The sequence below is a fragment of the Macaca thibetana genome, chromosome 1, assembly GCF_024542745.1.
Source record: "Macaca thibetana thibetana isolate TM-01 chromosome 1, ASM2454274v1, whole genome shotgun sequence".
NCBI classification, from domain to species: Eukaryota; Metazoa; Chordata; class Mammalia; order Primates; family Cercopithecidae; genus Macaca; species Macaca thibetana.
This window is the reverse complement of record NC_065578.1, coordinates 133905787-133926794: the sequence shown is the minus strand read 5'-3', so window position 1 is coordinate 133926794 and position 21008 is coordinate 133905787. Positions and strand designations below refer to the sequence as shown.

General features: G+C 41.9%; 1 protein-coding gene across 8 annotated transcripts in view; it reads right to left on the bottom strand.

The window, feature by feature from the left end:
- SDHC (succinate dehydrogenase complex subunit C) overlaps positions 1–18121 on the bottom strand; it is a 41688-nt gene extending 23567 nt beyond the window's left edge. For 2 of the 8 annotated variants that reach the window (XM_050759565.1, XM_050759576.1), the window contains exons 1-3: positions 18052–18121; positions 11750–11806; positions 7210–7311 (exon numbers count right to left, since the gene is read on the bottom strand). In XM_050759565.1, the coding sequence (XP_050615522.1) occupies positions 7210–7311; positions 11750–11806; positions 18052–18071 (179 nt within the window). In that variant the 5' untranslated portion in view covers positions 18072–18121. The other 6 variants (XM_050759622.1, XM_050759604.1, XM_050759607.1 and 3 more) reach the window with 6 other exon arrangements.
- Between the last annotated feature and the right edge of the window lie 2887 nt (positions 18122–21008).

Here is a 21008-nt window from a genome sequence, read left to right as displayed (position 1 = left end):
CTTCTGTTTTAGTGGCAAGTCCAGTTTCTACAAACAGGATTATTCCTGGAATCTGGCTTGGAAAAAAACTGAAGGATTATGGTATTTGTGGAGGTGGTTAAAAAATGGGCAGACTCACTGGCAGGAACCCAAGAGAGTAGCAGAGCTCAAGATGCTTTGCTGGGTTAGCCTAAAAAAACAAAAAGCAGATTTACAGGGACTTATCTTCAAAGACATCAGCAAAAACCACTGTCAATGCCACTTTTGAAGATGAGATAAACAGAGATGTATGTATATATGTATGTATGATGTATGTATCTACTTATATATACACACATGTGGTATGTGTGTGACAGAGACTGCATACACATATATGCTATCTCTATCCACAGAGAGGGCCTAGAAGCAATGACATCCTAGTAGCAATGAGCACATCTAGCACCCAGACACTGATTTCCCAGGAGTCATTTTGAAGAACTCCTATTGGCCAGGTCTGGGACAATTTGAACACCAAAATAAATAATAACGAAGTATAATCCTTTGGGGAAATTAATGCTTGATCCATGTTATCCTTGAGTCCATACTGATAAAGAAAGCAAGCTTTACCCTATCGCAACAAATAAATCTAGAAAATATTATAATATATAAAATTAGTAACATTACATTTGGCAACTATCACAGTAATAAATGATTTAGGCAAGTACCTCCAACAGATACTGGTGAGTAAGTATCTCATAAGAAAGAATATTTAGGTTTCAAAGTATCTCCTGCCAAAATATGTATTAATAAATAAAACATCCTTATTCAGTAACTTTACAGGAGAAATCTAGCAGACACATCTTAAACAGTGACAAAAGTTAACATCACCAGTAATGGGTTAAATCAGCAGCAGCACATGCCTCCTGATACAGTGTACTGACAGAAGTCTAGTATTACTGCAGGCGTATTCTTGCCAAAAATGTATAAATCATGAAACACCAAACAAACCCAAATTAAGGAACATTCTAAAAATGTCCAGGTCATAACAAATAAGGAAAGACTAAAAATCTCTCCCATACTGTAGGAAAAAGAAACATGACAACTAAATGTAATATATCATTCTAGGTTCAATCTTAGGCCTATAAAGGACATTAATGGGAGAAGTGGCAAAATCTGAATGGAACTAAGGTTTAGATAGTAACACTGTGATGGTTGTACTTTGGAGACTGTCTTGCAATTGAGGAAATGCATACCTAAGTATTAAGAAGTTGTAATAGGCAGAATAATGGCCTCCTTAAAGATGTCCATGCTCTAATCTCTAGAACCTATGAATGGCAAAGGGGAATTAAGGTTGCAGATGAAATTAAGGTGCTAATAAGACAACCTTAAGATAAACAGACTAGGCTGTGTGTGGTGGCTCACACTTGTAATCCCAGAACTTTGGGAGGCCAAAGTGGGAGGACAGCTTGAGCCCAGGAGTTCAAAGCCAGCCTGAGCAACATGGCCAAACTCCATTTCTAGAAAATATTTTAAAATTAGTCAGGCATGGTGGTGCATGCCTATAATCCCAGGTACTTGGGAGGCTGAGCTGGGAGGATCACTTTAGCCTGGGAGGTCAAGGCTGCAGTGAGCCATGATCATGCTCCACAAGTTTTATTAAAAACTTGTAGAAAACTTGTGCATTTCAGCCTGGGCAACACAGTGAGACCCTGTCTCAAAAACAAAACAACACAGACTATCCTAGATTATTAGGACAGGCCCAGTGTAATCATAAACGTCTTTAACAGCAGAGGAGAGAAAAGAGAAAAAAGAAAAGCAGAAGAGGCTCACAGAAGAAAGGCGTCAAAGAAGAAATGAGATGACGGAAGCAGGGTCAACATGATGTGACTGAGGAACTCAATGCAGCATTGCTGGTTCTGAAGACTGAGGAAGGAGGGCAGAAGCCAAGGAATTCAGAAAGCCTCTAGAAGCTAGCAAAGGCAAGGCCATGGATTCTTCCCTAGGGACTCCAGAAGGAAACAGAACCCTGCCAACACCTTGATTTTAGCCCAGGGAGATCTTGTCAGACTTCTGACCCACAGAACTATAAGGTAATAAATTTGTGTTGTTTTAAGTCAGTAAATTTGCAGTAATTTGTTATGGCAGCAAATAGAAAATCGGTATAGGTTGTGGTGACTAGAAGAGGAATGCAGCTGTAATGAATACCCAAAAATGTGGAAGTACCTTTGAAATTGGGCAGTGGGAAGGGACTAAAAGAATTTTTAGGACCATGATTTTTAAAAAGCCCAGACTGCCCTGAAGAGATTTTAGCAGAAATATGGATTTTACCAGTTGTGCTGGTGAGGATGTGGAGAAACTGGAACCCTTATACACTGCTAGTGCAGCCACTTTGGAAAACAGTCTGGCAGTTCCTCAAAATGTTAAACATAGGCTGGACGCCATGGCTCACGCCTGTAATCCCAGCACTTTGGGAGGCTGAGGCAGGTGAATCACAAGGTCAAGAGATCGAGACCATTCTGACCAACATGGTGAAACCCTGTCTCTACTAAAAATACAAAAATTAGTTGGGTGTGGTGGCGCATGCCTGTAGTCCCAGCAACTCAAGGGCTGAGGCAGGAAAATCACTTGAACCTGGGAGGTGAAGGTTGCAATGAGCCGAGATTGCGCCACTGCACTCCAGCCTGGTGACAGAGCAAGACTCTGTCTTTAAAAAAAAAAAAAAAAAAAAAAAAAAAAAAAAGTTAAACATAGATACCATATGATGCAATAATTCTACTCCTAAAAAAAAATGTTAAACGTAGAGTTACCATATGATGCAATAATTCTACTCTTAGGTATATACTCAAGAGAAATGAAACATATGTGCACACAAAAACTTGTACACAAATAAATGGTCATAGCAGCATTATTTGTAATAGCCAAAAAGTGGAAACAGCTCAAATGTCATTCAGTTTATAAATGGGTAAATAAAACATTGTATGTACATACAATGAAATATTATTCGGCCATAAAAAGGAAGAAAGTACTGATATATGCTAAAATATGGATGAACTCTGAAAACATTATGCTAAGTAAAAAAAGCCAGTCACAGAGGACCATATATTGTATGACTACATTTAAATGAAACGTTCAGAATAGGTAAGTTTATAAGATGGAAAGTAAATAACTGATTGTCTAAAGCTGGGACGAACAAAGGATTGGTGGTGATGGCTAAAAAATGTAGTGTTTCTTTCTGGAGTGATGAAAATATTCTAAAATTGGCTGGGCAGGGTGGCTCATGCCTATAATCCCAGCACTTTGAGAGGCCAAGGCAGGCGGATCACCTGAGGTCAGGAGTTCGAGACCAGCCTGGCCAACACAGTGAAACCCCCATCTCTACTAAAAACACAAAAATTAGTCAGGCGTGATGGTGCACATCTCTAATCCCAGCTACTTGGGAGGCTGAGGCAGGAGAATCACTTGAACACAGAAGGCAGATGTTACAGTGAGCCAAGATCATGCCACTGTATTCCAGCCTGGGTGACAGAGCGAGACTCCACCTCAAAAAAAAAAAAAAGAAAATATTCTAAAATTGTGGTGATGGCTGAAAAATTCTGCATTTAACAAAAGCCACTAAACTGTATGCTTTCAATATGTGAACCATATGATATACAAATGTATTTCAAAAAGGAAAATATGAATGTCAATTCAGCTAGTAAAGGCTCAGAAGGAAATTAGGAACATGTTATTAAAAACTTGTGGAAAGGGGATCCTTGTTACATAGGGGCAGAAAGTTTAGCAGAATTATGTCCCACAATAATGTGGAAAGCAGAATTTACTAAAGTGGCAACCTGATTTCTTTTTGCTCTTTATAGTAAAATGTAAAAGGAAAGAAACAGACTGAGGGAAGAGCTGTTACATAAAAAGCAAGCTGAGCATGGTGGCTTGCAGCTGTAACCCCAGCACTTTGGGAGAAAAAGGTAAGAGGATCGCTTGAGCTCATGAGTTCAAGATCAACCTGGCTAACATATTGAGACCCTGTCTTTACAAAAAATTAAAAACTAGCCATGTGTGGTGGCATGCACCTGTAGTCCCAGCTGCTGAGGAGGCTGAGTCAGGAAGATCACTTGAGCTCCTGGGAGTTCAGGGTTGCAATGAGCTATGATCACATCACTACTACACTCTAGCCTGGGTGACAGAGTGAAAGCCTGTCTCTTAAATAAAAGAAACAAACAAAAAAACAGGACTTAATGATTTGGGAAATTCTCAGCCTTCCCAGCAAAAATGCCTGTAATCCCAGCACTTTGGGAGGCCAAGGTGGGCAGATCACAAGGTCAGGAGCTTGAGACCAGACTAGCCAACACAGTGAAACCCCATCTCTACGAAAAATACAAAAAATTAGCCAGGTGTGGTGGTGTGTGCCTGCAATCCCAGCTACTTGGGAAGCTGAGGCAGGAGAATAGTGTGAACCAGGGACGCGGGGGTTACAGGGAGGCGGGAGTTACAGTGAGCCGAAATTGCGCCATTGCACTGCAGCCCTGGCGATAGTGCGAGACTCTGTCTCAGAAAAAAAAAAAAAAAAAAGATATTCACTGTAAAGGCCTGGCACAATGGCTCACACTTATAATCCCAGCATTTTGGGAGGCCAAGGCAGGCAGATCACTTGAGCCCAGGAACTTGAGACCAGCCTGGGCAACATGGTTTTATGGAGATGGTGAAACCCCGCAAGATTCTTTTTTTTTTTCTCCTGGAAACAGAGCCCAGGCTGGAGTGCAGCAGCACCACAATCTCGCAATATCGGCTCACTGCCACCTCCACCTTCCAGGTTCAAGAAATTCTTGTGCCTCAGCCTCTCAAGTAGATGGGACTATAGGTGCACCACCACACCTGGCTAATTTTTTGTATCTTAGTAGAGACAGGGTTTTACCATGTTGCCTAGTCTGGTCTCAAACCCCCGAGCTCAGGCAATTCACCTGCTTTGGCCTCCCAAAGTGCTAGGATTACAGATGTGAGCCATCGCACCTGGCCCCCACAATGCTCTCAAGAATGTTATACCAACAGAAATACTGTCAGCATAGACTAAAAGTGACAGAGAGAAAATGAAAAGAAGACTGTCATACCCCAAAAATTCTACAAACAAAAAAGAGGCTGTTAAAAATGACTAGCTGCAAAAGCATGTGTCACCTTTCACAAAGAAGGATAGCGGATGGAGCTATAAGCCCAGAGGGCAAAGCCAATAGCCGCAAAGGATTATTCTCAAGCCTTGAAATCAAATGGTGTTTGCCTGGCTGAATTTCAAACTGGTTAGAACCAGAGACTCCTTTTTTCCTTCCATTTTCTCACATTTTTTCTTCTCTTGACCTGCCACTTCAGGACACACTTTCTCACTTTTTGAGCAGGAATGTCTACAGTTGTTATACTATATCTGTCCCACCACTGTATTTTGGGAGTATGTAACTTGTTGCTTTAGATTCACAGATGAAGAAAAAATGTTCCTGAAAAGGGATTATACCCAGAGCCTCACCCATACCTAGTTCAGATGGCGAGATTTAGATGAAATTTTAAGACTTTGAGATGAGGCTATAATAGGTTGAAACTTCTGGGGCCACTGGGATGTGGTGAATGTATTCTGTCATGGGACAGACATAAACTCTGAGGGCTAGAGGGTAGACTGTGGTAGGTAAAATAATGCACCCACCCCTCTGGAGATGTCAATGTATTAATCCCCAGAACCTGTGAATATATTATCTTATATCACAAAAAGAACTTTGCAGATATTATTAAATTAAAGACCTTGAGATGGAGGCATTGTCCTGAAATATTTGGGGAGGTCTAAATGTAATGACAAGGGTCCTTGAAAGGAGAAAAGGGAGGCAGAACAAGTCAGAGTGATACAAAGTGAGAAGGACTCTGCTATGGCTTGCTTTGAAAATAGAGAAAGAATGCCACAAGCCAAGGAATGTGGATGACCTATAAAAGCTGGAAAAGGCAAGGAGCCTCTGGAAAAGAATGCAGCCCCTGCAAACAACTTAATTTTAGCCTAATGAGACCTGTCTCATACTTCTAACCTAAAGAATGGTAAGACAGTACATCTTTGTTATTTTAAGTCACTATGTTTGTGAAACTTATCGTAGCAATAGAAAACAAATACAGGGACCGAGCGTGGTGGCTCATGCCTATAATCCCAGCACTTTTGGAGGCTGAGATGGGTGGATCACTTGTGGCCAGGAGTTTGAGACCAGCCTGGACAACATGGCAAAACCTCATCTCTACTAAAAGACAAAAATTAGCCAGGCATGGAGGCTCATGTCTGTAATCCCAGTTATTCAGGAGGCTGAGGCACGAGAATCGCTTGAACTCAGCAGGCAGGGGTTGCAGTGGGCTTAGATTGCACCACTGCACTCCAGCCTGGGTGACCAAGCAAGACTCTGTCTCAAAAAAATAAAAAAAGAAGAAAACGAATACAGGAATAATACTTGGATATTATCATCATTGCAACTTCTTCTTATATCATTCAGACATGTTAATGAGCTGGGAATCTGCTTGTTAGCATGTCTGAATAATTTAAGAAGTTGTGGCCGGGCATGGTGGCTCTCACCTGTAATCCCAGCACTTTGGGAGGCCGAGGCGGGCAGATCACTAGGTCAAGAGTTCGATACCATCCTGGCCAACCTGGTGAAACCCCATCTCTACTAAAAATACAAAAATTAGCTGTCCGTAGTGGTACGCGCCCGTTGCCCCAGCTACTGGGGAGGCTGAGACAGGAGAATCGCTTGAACCCAGGAGGCAGAGGATGCAGTGAGCCGAGATCGCACCACTACACTCCAGCCGGGCAACAGAGCAAGATTCTGTCTCAGAAAAAAAAAGGAGAATTATTTGCAAAGTTGCAACTTCTATATAACTTCGCATATATACTATATACCTTCCATATAAAAGTATATGGGAACTCTGTATGTTATTTCTGCAATGTTTATGTAAATCTGAAATTGTTTCAAAAATTTTTTAATTAATGGGAATTATATTTTGACTTACTAGAATTTTCTAAATGGTAGTTTTGAAAAATAGATTACCCTTGTAATGATAGAAGTCATCTCCGTATTAAAAAGGCATAAGATAATTCTTATGTTATCTCCCTCTACCCTGAAGAGTTCACCTCATCTACATAGCAGTATTTTAGTTGAGTAAAAGTGAGGGAAGTATCAGGTAGGCCAAAGATCAACCTTCAGAACTTTCACCCACTACCTCTAGATTCTCTGGCTCCAGAGTCCTTACCTGTAGATAGTGATGTGGGGAGATACAGGACGGTTTGAACTTATATTCTTATTCCAGAACCGCTCCATCTCTTCTTTGGCTGTGGTTCCCAAAGGAACAGCACTAAAATAAAACCAGAAAGTTTGAAAAGAACTGAAAGTAAGCTTGGTTTAGTATTTTGCATAATGTTTTGTTAAGTCAATATTTTACAATACTGGCCAGAAGCATGGTGGCTCACGCCAGTAATCTCAGCACTTTGGGAGGCTGAGGTGGGTGGATCACCTGAGGTCGCGAGTTTGAGACCAGCCTGACCAACATGGAGAAACCTCGTCTCTACTAAAAATACAAAATTAGCCGGGTGTGGCGGTGGGCGCCTGTAATCACAGCTACTCGGGAGACTGAGGCAGGAGAATCGCTTGAACCCAGGAGGCAGAGGTTGCGGTGGGCCAAGATTGCACCATTGCAGTCCAGCCTGGGCAACAAGAGCGAAACTCCATCTCAAAAAAAAAAAAAAAAATTTTGCAATATCTTTTTAGAAAAGGTTTTGTTAGGGAAGCAGGAGCCTAGAAGACCCAGAGTGACACTATTTTAAAATCCACTCCATCTTGTTATAGCAACACAAAACAGAAAATAATAATAAAAATAAAATAAAATAATAGGCCAGGCACAGTGGCTCAAGCCTGTAATCCCAGCACTTTGGGAAGCCGAGGTGGGTGGATCATGAGGTCGGGAATTCAAGACCAGCTTGGCCAACATGGTGAAACCCCATCTCTACTAAAAATAGAAAAAAATTAGCCAGGCGTATTGGCGCATGCCTGTAATCCCAGCTACCTAGGAGGGTGAGGCAGGAAAATCGCTTGAACCTGGGAAGCAGAGGTTGTAGTGAGGCCAGATCACACCACTGCACTCCAGCTTGGGAGACAGAGCAAGACTCTGTCTCAAAAAAATAAATAAAATAAATAAAATAAATAAAAATAAAATAAATAAATAAAATAAACTCCATCTTAAAACTAGCAAAGCACATTCCTTGCCAGTGACAACCCACAGTTCTAAGATGTTTACAGCTAAGGAAACAGCTTGGTAATACCTGCAAGGACAAACTGCAACAACATAAAGTCCAGATGTCCCAATACCCATAACAACATATGCTTTCAAAATAATTACAGTCACGCTTTGATGTACTTACACACTAAAATGTCAAGGATACTTTTCTTTAAATCAATAATAAAGTTTGTCATGCTCTCTGGTCACCTGCATGTAGGCACAGTTTAGTTTAGTCCTTACATAGACAAGATCTCTATATAAGGAAAACTTAGGCCAGACATGGTGGCTCATGCCTATAATTCCAGCACTTTGGGAGGCTAAGGTGGGCAGATGACTTGAGCCCAGAAGTTTGAGACCAGCCTGGGCAACATGGCAAAACCCTGTTTCCACAAAAAATGCAGAGAAAATTTAGCCAAGCATGATGGTCTGAGCCTGTAGTCCCAGTTACTCAGGAGGCTGAGGTGGGAGGATCTCCTGAGCCCAGGGAGGTAGAGGCTGCAGTGAGCTGTGATTGCATCATGGCGCTCCACCCTGGGCAACAGAGCAAGACTCTACCTCAAAATATTTTTAACAATTGGCCAGGTGCAGCGACTCATGGCTGTAATCCCAGCACTTTGGGAAGCTGAGGCAGGCAGATCACAAGGTCAGGAGTTTGAGACTAGCCTGACCAACATGGTAAAACTCCATCTCTATTAAAAATATAAAAATTAGCTGGGCGTAGTGCTGTGCACCAGTAATCCCAGCTACTCAGGAGGCTGAGGCAGGAGAATCACTTGAACCCAGGACGTGGAGGTTGCAGTGAGTCCAGATCACGCCACTGCACTCCAGCCTGGTCAACAGAACAAGACTCTGTCTCAAAAAAAAAAAAAAAAAAAAAAAAAAAGACTAAAAATTTAAAAATTAAAAAAAAAATAAAACCTTAAAGACCTAAAAAATATATAAATATATACATATATATGTGTGTGTGTGTATATATATATTAAAAAAAAAAGAGAGAGAAGAAAAAAAGAAACTTAAAGACAGCATGTTCCCCCAGTTGTTTTCTGAGGACACCCTACTATATAATTGAGTAGTTTCTAATAAACTTGCTTCTTTCACTGCACTTTGCTACTCACCTTGAATTCCTTCCTACATGAGATCCAAGAGCCCTCTCTTGGGGTCCGGGTCAAGACCCCTTTTCTGATAACAGTATGGTGGGCTGGATAAACCCACAGTATTAGGAAAACATGTTCCTCCGCTTACCTTATTTTTATACCAACTTTAATTCCGTTAACCTGAATCATCTGATGAGGTCATATCAGACAATAACTCTGTTTTGTTTTGTTTTTTTATTTTGAGATGGGGTCTCGCTCTGTGGCCAGACTGGAGTGCAGTGGCGCAATCTTGGCACACTGCAACCTCCACCTCCTAGATTCAAGCGATCCTCCTGCCTCAGCCTCCTGAGTAGCTGGGACTACAGGCACGTGCCACCACGCCCAGCTAATTTTTGTATTTTCAGTCGAGATGGGGTTTCACCGTGTTGGCCAGGATGGTCTCGATCTCTTGACCTCATGATCTGCCTGCCTTGGCCTCCCAAAGTGCTGAGTTACAGGCATAAGCCACCGTGCCAGGCCGATAACTCTGCTTTCTAATCCCACCCAATACACAGGTCTGGCAATGAAAGCACAACTTCTTGTTGGGTGGCAGGGCAAGCATATTTTTTAAATATTCACATAAATGGATTATGCTTTTCCAAGGCCACAGTTTTATCTCATACATTACCATCTGCTCTCATCTGGCTTTTCAAGATTCCCTTTCAGGTTCTCAAAAATCAAGAACTAGATTCAGCTCGGTACCTTAATAGTTTCTTGGTTTTGTCACTGGGCTAGGTTGAACCCAACTATTAAACAGCTATGCTCAAGCTATGCACAATTCTGCATTGCCCCATCCAGGTGATCCTCTTACCTCAGCCTCCCAAGTAGCTGGAACTAGAAGCGCACACCACCACACCCAGCTAGTTTTTGTATTTTTTGTAGAGAAGGGGTTTCACCGTGTTGCCCAGGCTGGTCTCAAACTCCTGGGCTCAAGCGATCTGCCCACCTCAGCCTCCGAAAGTGCTAGGATTACAGGCATGAGCCACCATGTCCAGCCTACTAAATTGTTGAGGATAGCTGTTTCTCATTGATTGATTGATTGAGACAGGGTATCCCTATGTTGCCCAGGCTGGTCTTGAACTCCTGGGCTCAAGGGATCCTCCTGCCTCAGCCTCCCAAAGTGCTGGAATTACAAGTGTGAGCCACGACATCCAGTCTTTTTTTTTAATAGAGATGGGGTCTCACTCTGTTGCCCAGGCTGGAGTGCAGTGGCATGATCATAGCTCACTGCAGCCTTGAACTGCTGGACTCAAGCCATCTTCCTGCCTCAGCCTCCCCATAGCTAGGACTATAGGCACACACCACCACACTCAGCTAATTTTTTATTTTTTAATTATTTGTGGAGACTAGGTCTCTCTCTGTTGCCCAGGCTGGTCTTGAACTCCTGGCCTCAAGCAATCCTTCTGCGTAGGCCTCCTAAAGTGTTGGGATTACAGGCATGAGCCACCGTGCCCAGCTGATTGTATTTCTCTAAAATATATTATTTGGGACAAATGAAAAATCTGAAAATCAACTGTATATGAGATAAGAGTTCATCAATGTTAAATTTCCTGAATTTGATAATTATGCTTATATAATTATACTGCATTATGTAAGACAATTTCTTTGTTCTCAGGAGAAATATTTAGAGGTAAATAGTCATGATATTCACAACTTACCCTTAAAGCATTCAGTGAAAATACTAATAATTAAATATATATTAGGCTGAACTACACTAAATCATTAATATTTCACCAGCTTTGACCTAAAAAAATAAAAATTTCATATGGCACAATCTAAAATACAAAAAAGCAAGATAAGCAAACACAATAAAATGTTAACAATTGGCAAATGTGGGTGAAAGGTATATAGAACTTCATCCTACTATTCGTATAACTTTTCTGAAAGTATAAAATATTTCCAAAATAAAAAGTTTTTAAAAAATAACACAAAGGCAATTGTTGACATCAACAGGCTGAGAATAAATATATAGCATGAAAGTCCAGGTGCGTGGCTCATGCCTACAATCCCAGCCGAGGCAGGGGGATCGCTTGAGCCCAGGAGTTCAAGACCAGCATGGGGAAAATGTGAAACCTCGTCTCTACAAAAAATACAAAACATTAGCCAGGCATGGTGGCACACCACACACCTATAGTCCCAGCTATAGGAAGCTGAGGCTATGGCAAGCCCTGATCGTACCACCGCACTCTAGCCTGGGCAATAGAGTGAGAGCTTATCTCAAAAACAAACAACACACATACACACAAACGATAGTGACCACAATTACTTAAGTTTCAGTCAACTGTCTATAACTGCCCACTGTTGTACATATCCATCAAATCTAAGTCAACAATCTATTGCTCTTCCCTAAGGAAAAAAAATAATTTTCAGACTTAGAAACTTACTTTCTGATACAGAGCTGAGGGCTAAAGTGGGCTCGGAGGCAATGACGACCAACATGTCTGCAAGATAAGAGAATCAAAAATCAATACACATTTAGAGATCAACTTTAGTATATCAACTTCTCTATTTTTAGGGGTGAAGGGATAGATTAAAAATAAGATAAAAACAATGACAGTATCAGTGTCCTTGATACCATTTTCTAGTTGAAAAGCTACAACTCTAACTTGAAAATAATAAGAAATATTACCTAAAAATGCAAAATAAAGTTTTAATCAAACACAAATAATGCAAGATAAAAGAATAAGAATAATCACAGTTGGTAATGTTCAACAGAGAAATAGAGAAAGTGATTTTTTAAAAGCTAGGTCTTACAGGAGGTGATGTCTAAGAGACAGGGTTAACACAACAAACAAATAAAAAAAAACAGAATAAGCCCACTGGTAACTGCAACCATATAGCTTAGCTTTAGCAGAGACCTACTACAATGGATGAATTTAAAAGGTCAGGCCAGGTGCAGTGGCTCACACCTGTAATTCCAACACTTTGGGAGGCTGAGGCCAGTGGACTACTGGAGCCTAGGTGTTCAGTACTGCCTGGACAACATGGTAAAACCCCATCTCTACAAAAAACATGAAAATTAGTTGGGTGTGGTAGTGCACACCTATAATACCAGCTACTCTGGAGGCTGAGGTGGGAGTATCACTTGAGCCTGGGAGGCGGAAGTTGCAATGAGCCAAGATCGCACCACTGCACTCCAGACTGGGTGACAGGGCTAGACATCGTCTCAAAAAAAAAAAAAAAAAAAAAGGTTGAAGAGTGCAAGGGGTTTGTGAAGAGACCTAGCTAAATATTAAGCTAGGTCATTTCAGGAACTAACATCAATTAAACTCAATATATCCTGAATGAATTTCAAGTCAAAAAGTCTTTCATGTAATTACAATCATGTGCAAAAAAATGGGAATAAAAAAATTTTTTACTGACCCCATGAAAGTTTTCTACTTAAAAATTGCTATTTTTGAAATGTATACATCAGTGCCAGAATTGCTTCTCAAGTCAGAAACTAAGATGTGCCTAGGCATTCTATCTAAGGAGAATTTAACTGATCCAAAGTTTACATGGTACAGGTTGAGCACCCCTACTGTGGAAAATCCAAAATCTGAAACCCTCCATAACCCAAAACGTTTTAAGTGCTGACATGATGCTCAAAAGAAATGCTCATTGGAGCATTTTGGATTTCAGCTTAGTGATACGCAACCAGTAAGTATAATGCAAATACTCCAAAATCTGAAAAAATTCGGAAATCCTAAATACTTCTGGTCCAAAGCTTTTCAGAAAAGGGATGCTCATCGTGTATTATGAAAAACACACAACCATTATACCCTTCAGTCACATCATTATATCAAATCTTTCCAAAAGCATTTAAGAAGGTAAATAGAGTGAATTTCTGGAACTAAAACTTAAAAATACATTGATTCTACAAAAGTTTATTGCATATCCACTACTTGCAAGGCACTAGGATACAAGATCTCATAAAGATCTAATGATCTTCTAAAAAAGCTCATGATGTCCCTCACACCATTGATATTAGATGCACAAACTTTTCAAAAGTTGTATGTTTCACATTAGTACACTAGAAGGGCCCACTATTTGAAGGAAAAAATCTAACCAACACTTCCTTCTTCAGCTCTTCCCTCTTTCCAGCTTTGAAGGCAAGAGGTGAATACAGACATTGTATACCCAAGGCTCCCAGAAAGAAGTGGGAACAAATCTCTTTTAATCAATTGAATTGTGACTCTGAAGTTGCAGGGCACGCATTCCTCACACCAGGCTAGGCCCAGTCACTCAGCTACCCAGCAAGAGTTTGCAGATGTGGGTTGGAATCTATGGCGTGCCCTCTCTGTCTAGCGCTATTGTTTCCGAGACAAATATCAATGTAAACTTTCTACAAGGCCCTCACAGAAACTAGCTGCACAAATGCCATAACCTTATTTGAAATCTGACAAAAGTAATTATCTATCCTTCCCTTTCATGTGAAAACAGGAACTCTGTATTTTTAATTGACAAGCCAGAACTTATAATTTCTAGTTATTGCTGCCCCTTCTAAATGCGTTAACATGTCTCCCCAAAATGTAATCATTGCTCAAATCATTTTTTAAACTCTTCTCTGGATTGAGGCAGCAACAGTAATGTAAAAATAACATTGGAAAGTAAAAAATCAAGCCTGAAATCTTAGAATAAGTTGTATACTTGAGAGAGTCATTGAGCATCAGCGTTTTCAATTATAAAATGGCATTGATAATACCTACCTTATTGGTTGCTGAGGGGACTGCACAAGAAAACATACAGGAAAGCATTGTCTAAACTACAAAACACCACATATATATGTAAGATATTATCACTGGTCTCCCTAACGTCTTTAGAATTTGCATTGCATTCTTTCTAAAACCCTCAGTGGTGACAAAAATACTCATCTACTGAAAATAAATTTGATTTCTGGAAAAAAAAGTTATTCAAAGCCAAGTCCATGTGATCAAACTGAATATCATTTTTAGTCCAAAACAAGATGTGACTATAATTTATCTTATTATAGTCATATATTATATGACTGTAATATAATGAGTTTCTAAACTTGATCTGATGGTATACCAAAAAGTTTCAAAAATGTCTAGGTAACAGCAACAATAAAATAGATATATAACTTTGAATGACATGATGAATAATAATTTGTATACAAAAGTTCTTGTTAATGATTATTACCACCCAACTACCAAACTATAAGCTAAGTCATCCTTGATTTATTTTCTTTCACCACCCCTCCATATGTATGCATGGCATCACCCAATCCTATCATTAATAGCTAGGAAAATTCATTCCAATCCATTGCTATAGTCTATATCGTCTTCATTTCTCACTAGGACTGTAACAAGAGCTCCTGAACTGATCTCCCTCGCACCGATCTCTTATATATCATTCAATACCACCAACACTAATTTACTGAAAAATAAATAAAATAACATGGTTTCATCATTCTTCTGCCTAAAAGTCTTTAACAATTTCCCACTGCTTACAGTGTAAGATCCAAACTGTGGGCAAACAACGCACTTCACAAAGTGGCCAACTCTCTGTACCTAACCTCCCACAAATTTCTTTCAATCCACTGTAATTCTGCCACACTGAACATTACATTACGTCCAGATACAGCAAACCCTCTTTTGACCACATGCTCATGCTGTTCTCTGACTAGAGCCTCCCTCAGAGCCTGTTAAATTCATCCTTCAAAACTCAATTCCTAAGGGCCAGTGTGGTAGCTCATGCCTGTAATCCCAGCACTATGAGAGGCCAAGGTGGGTGGGTCACTTGAGGTCAGGAGGTCGAGACAAGCCTGGCCAACAGGGTAAAACCCCATCTCTACCAAAAATACAAAAATTAGCCAGGCATACTGGCACACCCCTGTAATCCCAGCTACCTGGGTGGTTGAGGTAGGAGAATCACTTGAACCCAGAAGGCAGAGGTTGCAGTGAGCCAAGATCACACCACTGCACTCCACCCTGGGTGACAGAGCTAGACTCAGTCTCAAAAAAAAAAAAAAAAAAAACCAATTCCTGGATAGTAAGATCACCACTTCTTTAGCCTTACTTGCTATGTCTGCCATGCTCTCACACTTGTTTATATCTATCAATATTTCTTATGTGGTTTAATAATTAATCTATTTATCTCCCTGCTAGACTTTGAGCTCAAGGATAGGACTCAAATATTTTGGATCCATAGTACCATAGTACTTTTTAAATTTTTTTTATTTTTTTGAGACAGAGTTTCGCTCTTGTTGCCCAGGCTGGAGTGCAATGGTGCAATCTCAGCTCACAGCAACCTCCACCTCCCGAGTTCAAGTGATTCTCCTGCCTCAGCCTCCCGGGTAGCTGGGATTACAGGCATGTGCCAGCAATCCCGGCTAATTTTGTTTCTGTTTTTGAAATGGAGTTTTACTCTTGTAGCCCAGGCTGGAGCGCAATGGCGCAATCTTAGCTCATTGCAACCTCCACCTCCCAGGTTCAAGCAATTCTCCTGCCTCAGCCTCCCAAGTACCTGGGATTACTGGCACCCACAGGCACCCACAACCATGCCAGGCAAATTTTTGTATATTTAGTAGAGATGAGGTTTCTCCATGTTGGTCAGGCTGGTCTCCAACTCCTGACCTCAGGTGATCCTCCCGCCTCGGCCTCCCAAAGTGCTGGGATTACAGGCATGAGCCACTGCACCCGGCCTTGGATCCACAGTACCTATAATAATGTCTGACACATAGAAGAGGCTTAAAAAAAAAAAAGGCTGGGCGCGGTGGCTCAAGCCTGTAATCCCAGCACTTTGGGAGGCCGAGACGGGCGGATCACGAGGTCAGGAGATCGAGACCATCTGGCTAACCTGGTGAAACCCCGTCTCTACTAAAAAATACAAAAAACTAGCCAGGCGAGGTGGCGGGCGCCTGTAGTCCCAGCTACTCGGGAGGCTGAGGCAGGAGAATGGCGTGAACCCAGGAGGCGGAGCTTGCAGTGAGCCAAGATCTGGCCACTGCACTCCAGCCTGGGTGACAGACCCAGACTCTGTCTCAAAAAAATAAATAAATAAAAAGAACAAAAAAAAGAACAAAAAAAAGTTTAACCAATATTTCTCTTAAGTGGGCCCAAGTTATTGCCATTTGCAACACAAATGAGGAAACCACAGCCATGGAATCAATGACCTTGACTTGTCCAAAATAAATGTAGAACCAGAAATCAGTTCCTAGGATTTCTTAGAAGATACTTTCTTTTGAGATTAAATCAGCACATTATAAACAGTTCCAAATCCCTCTAGCGAAATGGAATTAGACTGGGAACTTCTATCAAGAAAAAAAAAATTTTTAATTCCTCATTTCTCCTCCTAAAAAAAGCCCTTATGAGAAAAAGAGGTGTCCTTTCGATGAGAGCTTCAGATTACCACTAATGAAAAATATACCTTTCTTGGCATTGAATCCTAGTGTGGATGGCGCTGCACAACTCAAAATGATACCGTATGGATACACTTAATGAGTATAAAGATCCTCAGCTTCTAAATACTAATCCCAAAACTCCTAAAATGAACTGTTTGGAACCAATATGATCATTTCAAACTAAATGTTAATTCTACCAAAACCCCTTAACATCGATACCAAAATATATCAGAGAATTCAAAAGCATTCAATTATGGTCAAACCATCTGGAATAAAGAAGGCAGCACTGGCAAGACAAGCCTTGGCATACCTTAGAAAGAAGATACATATGGAGATGAAAAACAGGGCGAAAACGAAGGACTAAGATATCCCTGATTTCAACTCCAAGAGGAATCATTTTGCCGCAGAAAAACTAAACAAAGTCCCTCTATTTTTAAACTGGGTGACTGAAGTGGAAAGAGAAATGAGAACACATTTGGGGAAATCAGGGATTGAAATCTCAACAGCATTGAAGCTAACTTTCCATAACAAACAATTTCCAAAAATAAGGCTGGCACAAAACTATGCTGGGATTTGTACCAGGCGTGTCTAAAGACGCTAGTCGCTGTGACTAGAGAGGCTGAGTTGAGAATGAGACCTAGATAGCGGAAAGTTGAGAATGAAAGAAAATCTAGGGTATTTCTCTGGACAACTAATTCACATTTTAGAGAAAAACTGGGACACTCACTCTCCCTCCCAAATAAAAAGATGAACTAAAAATGAATTGCCCGGGCTGCTTTGGGGCTGCAGAGGTCTGCCCCGGGTGCTAATGCTAATCACCACCCCAGTAGGGGTCCAGGCCTTCTGCACCGTTTGCCAGCAGCCGACTGGGAACCCAGACAGCGCCCACTCACGGCGGGAGCAGCTGCTGTTTGAAGGCATTCGAAGCAAAGGCAAAATTACACAAGATCTCTCTCTCCGAAGCTAAATGTCTAAATACGCTCTCGAAATCGTAGGACCCATGGGTGGCTGACCTTTAAGTTATTTTCTCAGAGCTCCGCTCTGGATGCAAGCCCAAGAGCAATTTGCGTTAGAAGTACTAGACGAGGTGGGGAAAACAGAAGGGGCAAGAGCCGAGCGCCCCTCGATACGAAATCAGCGACCCCGAAGCCCTATGGAACGCACGGGAGCGGCTGCGGGGGATGGGAAAAGGGGTCTCTAGGATCCCCGAGCGCTTGGCCTCCACACCCATGGGTCCTTTCCCTGCCCAGGCACAGGATAAAGAGTTATCAGCAAAACGTGAGGGGCCAGTTCAGGTCTCCGGAGGGCCGCGGACACCAACTCCTAGTCCCACACTAAAGTCACCTCAGCAAGAGCGCAGCCATCTTGGGTTCCGGTCTGGACGGAAGTGACGCCAGGAGGCCCCGCCACCTGAGGGCGGAGGCGCGCGGGAGGGGGTTGGAGTTGGGGGTGTGATGTGGACAGTCTCTTTAAAAGGCTCTGGAGCTTCTCCGCTCAGCTCTACCCAGCTGGTTTGCTGGTTGTTTTCTGGGGGGTTTTTTTGTTTGTTTTTTGTTTTTTTGAGACGGAGTCTCGCTGGTCGCCCAGGCTGGAGTGCAGTGGTGCGATCTCGGCTCACTGCAAGCTCCGCCTCCCGGGTTCACGCCATTCTCCTGCCTCAGTCTCCCGAGTAGCCGGGACTACGGGCGCCCGCCACCACGCCCGGCTAGTTTTTTGTATTATTGGTAGAGACGGGGTTTCACCATGTTATCCAGGATGGTCTGGATCTCCTGACCTCGTGATCCGCCCGCCTCGGCCTCCCAAAGTGCTGAGATTACAGGTGTGAGCCACCACGCCCGGCCGTTTTTTGATTTTTTAGTCTCCTTTCCCGCTTCCTGCCACTGACTTCTACCGGAATTTGCCAGGATTTGGGCAGAAACGCCGCTGGCTCAAAATCTGCAGTCTACGTTCCACCTGCGTACATACTTATTTTGCATCACACTCCCAAACAGCGAACGGCGGACTTGTTTAGATTCTTCTTTAAGGACTTCGCAGTCTGTTGCGTTCCCCCTGCCTCCAGGTCGGCCTAAAAACGTGATTGGCCGGTTGAGACACCCAAGAAAAAAGATACTTTGGGCTCCCTCCCGTTCTAATACGAAGCTTTAACCAGACAGATACATAAATTGTGACCTAAGTTGAGGAATGTGGAGAGGGGCCTCGAGAGGCCCTTACGGACCACCATTCCCGAAAACGAGGAGCCTCATCTAACCACCTCGATTAGACCGCACAATTCCTGGGTTTGAGCTGCCACATGAACCAGGCGCCCACTAGCCGAGGACAATGCTCCCTTGTTCCTTGTTTCAGCGCTGTGTGGGTGACACCCCCAGCTAGAAGAAGCCGGAGTGAGGAGGAGAACACGCTTTGATTTTTATATATATATATATATATATATATATATATATATATATATATATACAGTTTTAAGGAACCCAAGCACAGGAATCAACTGCCGAGCACTCAAGACAGAAGAATGAAGAAGAGCAAATGATAAACGAAGGAAACAGAGAGCAAAAGTTCTTGACTGTTGTGGGGAGTAGGGTGGAAAGGAGTAAAAGGAACAGCCTAGAGCAACTCCTATTTTTACAAAAAAAAATACTCAATTATATTACTATTCAGATCTCATGTATATTTAGCATCCCTGCACTTCAGCATTTAAATAGCACAAATTCACTTATTTCTGCATCAGATGACTAATACTACTTTGCGTTTCTGTAATGCTTGACAAAGAAAGCACATTCATACACTTTAGGATTGGAAGAGGCTCTCTAATCCAATCTTCTATCCATGCAGGGATCTCCTCTGCAACATCCCTGACAGCTGATCTTCAAGACTCTACCCCCCACGTTCAATGATGGGTACCTCAAACAACAAGTTTTATTTAATGAACAACTTATTCGTTAGAAAGTTATATTTAAATAACAGTTTTGTGCTATCGAACCTCCAGTCATTGACTTGGCTCTCTGGAGCTTCACGTTAACAAACCCAAGGAATGCCTCTTTCACTCAGATCTTTTTTGGCTTTTTTCTCTCTTTCTTTCTTTTTCTTTTTCTTTTTTTTTTTTTTTTTTTTTTTTTTTTTTTTTGACAGAGTTTCACTCTCTCTCCCAGGCTGGAGTGCAATGGCGCTGTCTCAGCTCACTGCAGCCTCTGCCTCCCAGGTTCAAGCGATTCTCCTGCCTCATCCTCCTGAGTAGCTGGGATTACAGGCGTGCACCAGCATGCCCTGCTAGTTTTCTGTATTTTTAGTAGAGACGGAATTTCACCATATTGGCTAGGCTGGGCTCGAACTCCTGACCTCAAGTGATCCACTGTCCTCGGCCTCCCAAAGTGCTGGGATTATAGGTGTGAGCTGCCGCTCCCAGCCCGCTCAGCTCTTTAAATACTAATAATTTCATTTAGCATGTAGTTACGGACTTTTTGTCAGTCCATGAAAAGTTCTGTAGGGGGTTCAAAGATACAGATGTTTGTATTATCCCCAAGAAGGTTATAGTCTTAGCAGGATCAACAAAGAAATGCGACAAAGAAAGTAGCAACAACCCCTTGAAAAGGGTATAGATAAAAGGAGTGGTTAAGTCAGGAGAAAATGATGACTTACAGTTGGGAGGTGGAGTTAGGTGGAAATTTTGGAGGGGAGAGTTTTGGGTTTTTTTTTTTTTTTTTGTTTTTTTTTTTTTGTACTTTGAATTGCTGTTTTATAGAAATGTTGACTACAACACCCTGTAAACATTTGTCAATGATGATGATTTTGCCTATGGACTTCATAAGCAATCCCATATTTAGAATTCCACAACCCAAATCTAATACTATTGACCAAACCCACCAGGACTGTAGTCTAATGAGATGCCAGGAAGGTACCAGGACACTGGCCTTCACTGGGTGAGCCTGCAGTGGTCTCATAGCAGGAATAACAATGACCACCCCACTTAAATTAACCTCTAGAGGTCAGGCACGGTGACTCACACCTGTAATCCCAGTACTTAGGGAAGCCAAGGCAGGAGGATCACTTGAGTATAGGAGTTCAAGACCAACTTGAGCAACATAGTGAGATCCCCATCTCTACAAAAAATTTAAAAATTAGCTGGCTGTGGTGGTGCCTGCCTGTCGCTCAGCTAATCTGGAGGCTGAAGCAGGAGGATCGCTTGAACCTGAGAGGTTGAGGCTGCCGTGAGCTATGACCACACCACTGCACTACAGCCTGGGCCACAGAGCAAGACCTTGTCTCTGGAAAAAAAAAAAATTTTGTTTTTTTTAAACTAGCCCAGC